The sequence below is a fragment of the Panthera onca genome, chromosome B1 (assembly GCF_046562875.1).
Source record: "Panthera onca isolate mPanOnc1 chromosome B1, mPanOnc1 haplotype 2, whole genome shotgun sequence".
In the NCBI taxonomy this organism is placed as follows: domain Eukaryota; kingdom Metazoa; phylum Chordata; class Mammalia; order Carnivora; family Felidae; genus Panthera; species Panthera onca.
The window spans coordinates 190,100,585-190,107,438 of record NC_138342.1 but is presented as its reverse complement, the minus strand read 5'-3'; the positions used below and the strand labels follow the sequence as shown (position 1 = coordinate 190,107,438).

Genomic DNA, 6,854 nt, shown 5'->3' with positions numbered 1-6,854 from the left:
AAGTTGCTCTTTTAATTTGTCACATTATTACAAACATTGTAAACATGGAACTTTTCATTGGTTCATTTTAATATGGTAGACAGACTCTAAGGTGATCTCAAATGATCCCTACCTGCTGGTCTTCATACCTTTTTGTAATCCTCTGCCTTTGAGTTGGAGTTTGGCTTTAGTGAATCACCTCTAGCAAATAGAATGCAACAGACATGATGGGATGTCACCTCTGAGATCAGATTGGGATTTCAGACTTGGGTGATCTAAAGGAAGCAGCCTTATGTAGATGTTCATACTGGAGTGGGTCTCCAGAGAGTGAGGAACTAAGGCCAGTCCAACCACGCTCAAGGAACTGAACCCTGCCAGCAGCTATGTGAGTGAGCTTGGCAGTGATCCACACCCAGCTGAGCCTTCAGATGAGACTATAACCCTGGCTTGACTGTACCTTTATCAGACACCTTGAGCTAGACACATTCAGTTGGACTGTGCCTAGATTCCTGACCCACAGAAAGTGTTTCTTTTAGATTTTTAAAAAATGTTTATTTGTTTTGAGAGAGAGAGAGAGAGAGAGAGCGAGCATGCATGTGGGGGAAGGGACAGAGAGGGAGAGAGAGAGTCCCAAGCAGGCTCTGCACTGTCAGCACAGAACTGGATGTGGGCTCAGTCTCACGAACTGTGAGATCACGACCTGAGCTGAAATCAAGAGTCGGATGCTCAACTGACTGAGCCACCCAGGCGCCCTGTGTTTCTTGTTTTAAGCTACTCAGTTTGGGGGTATTTTGTTATGCCACAATAGATACCTAATACAGATGTCAAATGCCATTTATTCAAGAGGCACCATTGAAGGACTTTTCTGGAAAATGTTACCTGCCAGTGGCTGATCAGTTTAATGGAACACATGTAAAAGCATAGGACAGGTTGTCTAGGTGTCGATTCCAGTTCTACCACTTCATGACTGGGGAACCCTAGACAAATGACTTACATTCTTTTTGCCTTAGTTTCCTCATCTATAAAATGGGGACGGTCATATCTAACTCAAAGGGCTGTTGTAAGGATTGAAGACCTTTGCATACTCTAAGCACTGAATTAATTTTACTCTATTATTATTACCAAGGGGGACTGCTGCCCATAGAAGACCATTACCCCTGCCTGGAACTACATGTCGAAAGAGTATGTCCATAGAACTTATCTAGACATCTCAGGGCTGAACTCCTAAGCCTTGCGTTTGGGAAAAGGGGCTTTCTTTTTGCAGATGCAAAAAGTCTTACTTTTTTTTTTTTTATCTTACTCTTGACTAAAACATGGCCCTAAGACCTTCGAGCCTAGATAAGAGTAACAGAAGATGGAAAGCCTGTTATTTCAAAGCTTCAAGCAATATTTCAAGAGTTAGCTATTTGACTATGCTATTCCTTTGTATATTCTAGGAAACATTCTTTATTCTGGGAAAATCATTCACTCAGAGCATTAACTCCTAATGCTTCTTCTGATAGTCATCTGTCTAGAAAAATGACAATATAATTTCTTCTCAATGAAAAATAAGCAAAACACAGTTTTACACAAAAACAACCTTAATGAAAGTTTTCTTTTTCTTTTTTTAAGCATAATTGTTATCTTTTCTAGTAATATCTGTATCTTCTTCCTAGACGGATTTTTGTGTAGATAACACCGGGAATTACTGGGTTTCTTCTGTAGCAGGCCCACAGTACTTGATGGAGATATGACAGGAGAGTTCCAGAAGAGTTTTGGAGGAGGGACTGATGACACGTTTTCGTGGTTGACTAACTTTTTAAAAAAGCCACTTCCAAGGGCCCATCAACCAGTCAGCTAATCCACTTGTTACGGGGCGGGGGGGGGGGGGGGGGGGGGATGGGGAGGGGTGGAGCGTGGGGAGGAGCGACACAGCTCGGGAATCCTTGCCTTCCAAGTGTAGTCTTGCGTGCCGTCCCCCCTCTGAGCCCGGCCACCTAAACGCACCCCCCCCCCCTCGCCCCGGCCTTCCGGGCCACCCCTAAGACCTTCCACCCCAGACTCCTGGAGATTTCTCTGGGCCGAGTCCAGCCAAGGGCGCTCCCGGGACTCGGCGAGATCTGCCCTCCTCCACCCGCGTCTCCGCCCCCTGCCGGGGCCGCCGGGCGCCGAGGGAGGCGAGGGTGCAGCAGCTGGAAAATGAGCGGTGCCCGGAGGGTGGCCCGGAGCTGCAGGTAACGCGCGCCAGAGCTCGGGCCGGAGCGGGCTCTGCGCACCCTCTCCTTCCCGGCGCGGAGACCCTGGGGCTGCGCGGGGCGTCCCGGGGCGTCCGGGGCGCGGGGTGGGGGTGGGGGGCGGCCAGCCCCGGCGCGGGTGGGGGCACTAACGCTCCCCGCCTGTCGCGCAGCGACGTTCCGGCGGCTGTTCCCGGGAGCGGCGGGAGGCGGCGGCGGCGGTGAGCGGGGGCCGCGCGGCGGGCGTCCGCCGCTTCAGAAGATGGAGAAGTTTCTGCAGATCGCGCCTCACTCTCTGGCCATCGTCCTGGGCCCGGCCGAGGGGCCACCGGGGGAGAGGTCCGGGGCCGCCCAGCCTGCGCCCCCGGCCCAGCCCCGCCAGCTCGCCCGGCACCACATCGGCTACGAGATCTTCGCCGACTTCAAAGCCGAGAACATGCAGCACTTCTGGAACAAGAAGGTCACGGCCGCAGTGGCCGAGACCTTCTTCCTGGGCTGGATCGACGAGCAGGTCCTGCTGATCCAGGGCAAGGAGGAGCATCTGGAGGCGCTGCGCGAGGGCTGGACGCGCCGGGCTCTGCGGCCGCCCTCCGGCTTCCACATCCGCTGCCTCGGTGAGTCTGGCGGCCGCCCGCCCCGTCCCGCCCAGAGCCCGCGCCCGGCACCGCGACGGGGACGGCCGGTTCCCCCCGGGCGCCCCGCGCCTCCCTCCGCCTCCGCGCCCGGGCCGTGGGAGGGGCCGGCGGGCCTCCGCGAGCGCGGGATTGGGGAACTTCCTGGCACCTAAAACGGGGATTCGTACCTTTCCCCACACGCCCCCCCGCCGGCCCGCCGGAGCCTCCCTGGCGCGGGCCGCGCGCTCCAGCGGGGCGGTGCCTGGGGCCGGCCAGGTAGGCGGCGGCGCTCGGCGCGGGAGGCTCGGCGGTCGGCGGCCGCTCGCGGATCCGCCTGGCTCACCTTCTCCGCGCTGCCGGGATCGGGCCGGGGACGCGTGCTATCGAGGGAGAGAAGTCGAGAGAGGATTCAGGTAGCATCGGGTAGCCACGGGCTCTACGGCGGGAGGCGGCGGCGGGCGGTTCAGGTGCGCTGTTGTCCCCTCCCCACCCCCGGCCTCCGTCCCCCGACGTCCTTTCCGCCCGCGACCACTCTGCGCCTCCGCGCGGCTCCTGGCTGCTTTCGCCTCGGGGACCCGTCCCGCAGTTCTGGTGCAGGGTGGGGTCCAAGCGCCGAGGTTTGTGTGCAAGACAGAGCTGTGGATTTCGTTTAAATATCTTGCCTCCCGTACGTCTTTCCGAAGTCATTTTGTGTGTTTGAAGGGAGGAAGGGACACGAGGAAAACGGGAAACTCTGATCCTCAACAAAAGAAGATAGTGGTGCCAGGGAAGAGAGGCCGATAGGTGACATTCGCTGCGCCCTTCCAGTGTTGCTTGACCTGCTGCTTGTTTGTTTGTTTTTAAATTGCACTCCTGTATTCTTAACCCAGATTGCATCTCTTTTTAGAATATACTTCTTAGTTTTGTACCTTGGGCCCAGTGGTTAAAAACGTATATAGTAAATAGTAGTGTTTTATGAAACGATTTCAAGAAAGAAAGCATTCTTTCTAGTACCACGGTTTAGAAGTTCTTTCATGACATTTTTGGGAGGAGGTCAAAAGTTCAAACGCTAAAAGACTGTAAAGCCGCCCTTTTCGTTACCCAGTTGCTATGCCGCCTTCCTCTGAAGGATTAGCTTATACCCGCTAGCGTGTCTTCCTGTATGCGTATGGCAAATTTATAGCATTCTTCATTTACTTGTATTTTGTCTGTTTTCGCACTGCAGAAATCTTTACAAAGATTCCTTTGAATCGAGTGGACAAAAAACCAGGAAGGTTTGCATCTTGTGTGTTTTGTAACCTGCGCTAAATTTCAAAAGGTCCTTTAATTTTTTTTTTTTTTTTTTTTTTTTTACTTTAGCGAAAACCTCAATGGACTACCTGTAATTAAGCTGCCTTAGTAAAGGGGCCAAGATTAATGCCTCTGAGACTTGATCTGCTCTTGTATGTAGGACTGCAGCACATCAGGAAGCAGGGATATATGTGGTTATTTTTCATATCCTGTGTAGATTATAGCACTTTAATAATTTTCTTTTGAACTTGACTTCATCCTTATTTTTTGCTTTTCATTTTTGAAAATCTCAAACATGCAGAAGTAGCATATTTCAAAAACCTTATATTGAATTCCCGTGTACCTGTTATCCAGCTTTGAAATTTATCTGCACGTGGCCAATCTTATTTCATCTGTACCCTTGCCCTCCCTACCCCCATTTGGAAATCCCAGATATGGTATCAATATCATTTGATTTCTAAATATTTCAGTTCATTTTTTTTTTTTTTTTTTCATTTCAGCGGAATTTGTAAACTCATTGGAATTGACGATCTGTCATATTAACCAAAGAGAGCTATTTTGGCAATTTGAAAGGTTCCACATTGCTGTAGTTTGACCGACAGTTGCCCTGGTCTGGCTGGGTAGCTGGAGCTGTCTCAGGCTGACTGGTAACTGGTGGGTGGAGCTGTTGCTTTGCTCAGCTCAGCCCTTAACTCTGTACCGGGATGGGAAGTCAAGAGACTGCCTCCTGGAACAGAAGCATCAGGTAAGGGAGCGGGAGTGATGCCTGCTGGGATCCAAGCGGTAGCTTTCTTTTGAACTACTTTGGGGGTTCATACTTTCGACTAGAATTCCGATTGTGTTTCAGTAATGATAGTAAAATGCAGAGTAGTTGGAGACAGTATATCTGCCGTGAGAATTCTCTGTGGGAAGCTCAGTGTCTGTGGCAGGCTGCCATGTGCTTTATTGAAGGTGCAAGCAATTCCAGATTTCTTCTGCCTGTAATTCCAAAAGTATGTAAATTTCAGGGGCGAATTGGACAATGAGGAGATGACTGGAGTCAACAAGAAGCAGGGAACTAAGGAACTCAAAGGAAGAGTTTTGATTGGGAGTACTCAAATCCATTCCTTAGAAATTACCTACTCTGGGCATGTAGAAAAAAGTTCAGACCTTGGATTTCCAGGACCCTTAAAAGGGATATGTGTGTTCAGGAAACTAGGAACGTTTCAAAATGGTGCTGTATATTTTGAGTAAGTTAAATCCCATACGTTCATTGAGTACGTACTAGTTCCAGTCTCCGCGTTTCTCCTGAGATTGTAAAGACTGGTGAGGCATGCGGTCATTTTGGGGGAGACTCCCACAAAACCGGGAGGTGCTTCTTTGAAGGGAGCAAGGAGTGCCTTCTGCCTGGTGAGCTGGTGGAGAGGTTTCCCAGAGATGGGACCCCCCTCCCCCCCCCTTCCCGCCCCGAGCTAGACCTTGTGTAGATGTGGGCCTCCAGGGGCTTGTTCAGAACAGGACAGCTTTCCTACCCAGGCAAGAGCAAAGTCACCGGGTTGGGGAGCTCATGACACATTTGGAAACTGGCTGGTTTGGGTGGGTAGGGAGAGGGTTGTGTTCCGACAATGCAAAAGGACGCTAGGCCGAGATCTGAAGACTTAGAAGCCACTGGTGACTTTTGAGCAGGGAAGGGGGGACGTGATTTGGTTTTTGGTATAAGGAGAATTCTGGGGCCAGTGGGAATGGGGGAGGGGATTACACACAGGAGCCCCACTTGAGTCCACGGACACAGTTGTGGGCAAGAGGTGATGGGAGCTGCAACAGAGCGTTCAGTCTGGAAGGCACATCCCATGGCCAACGGTTGTTTCCCTTAAGGAAAATACCGTTTTAGCTGGGCTGTGTCTGGAGCGTCTTCCAGCCCTGGCTCTTACCCTGTAGGACTTGTGTGGAGCCCACACGCTCCTTCTCCTGGGGCTCATGGGGTTTTCCCACCCGCCATGACCCAGCAGTCCACACCACAGGGCCTCCTGACTTCATATCTCAGGGGGCATGGGCGGTTCTCTGTCCCTGCCGGTGGTTCTTCCTATTTCCCCAGTTTATCCTTCCGTATTCAAATGCTTAGCACCAAATACACTTTTTAGACTTTAAATCAGAACTTATATTTTATTTGTTTTTTATTTTTTTAGCGTTTATTTATTGAGAGACAGAGAGAGACAGAGCATGAGCATGGGAGGGGCAGAGAGAGGGGGAGACACAGAATCGGAAGCAGGCTTCAGGCTCTGAGCTGTCAGCACAGAGCCTGACGCGGGGCTTGAACTCATGAACCGTGAGATCATGACCTGAGCCAAAGTAGGATGCTTAACTGACTGAGCCACCCAGGCGCCCCAGAACTTATATTTTAATTATAAAATGGTTTAGAACTTAATGGGCATTGAGATTTTATTCTATTTCAGTATCTTTATTGGTTTTCCCAAAAGGAGTTACTTTCTTAAAGTGGTTTCTCCCAGGAGTAAAATTTCAAGACATAATTTTTTTTTTTTAATGCCTTATCTTGGGGCAAAATGGGAACCCTCTTACACTGTTGGTGGGAATACAAACTGGTGCAGCTGCTCTGGAAAACTGTGTGGAGGTTCCTCAAAAAATTAAAAATAGATCTACTCTATGACCCAGCAATAGCACTGCTAGGAATTGACCCAAGGGATACAGGAGTGCTGATGCATAGGGGCACTTGTACCCCAATGTTTATAGCAGCACTCTCAACAATAGTCCAATTATGGAGAGAGCTCAAATGCCCATGAAC

At 50.6% G+C, this 6,854-nt stretch overlaps 1 protein-coding gene across 4 annotated transcripts in view; it reads left to right on the top strand.

Annotated features, from left to right (window-relative positions):
- The first annotated feature begins 1,468 nt into the window (after window positions 1–1,468).
- The window catches only part of STOX2 (storkhead box 2), a 221,884-nt gene continuing 216,498 nt past the window's right edge, over window positions 1,469–6,854 (top strand). For 2 of the 4 annotated variants that reach the window (XM_078445274.2, XM_081795643.1), the window contains exons 1-2: window positions 1,469–2,192; window positions 2,366–2,806. In XM_078445274.2, the coding sequence (XP_078301400.1) occupies window positions 2,455–2,806 (352 nt within the window). In that variant the 5' untranslated portion in view covers window positions 1,469–2,192; window positions 2,366–2,454. Of the gene's footprint in view, window positions 2,193–2,365; window positions 2,807–2,851; window positions 3,220–6,854 lie in introns of those variants that run through there. The other 2 variants (XM_078445272.2, XM_060652892.3) reach the window with 2 other exon arrangements.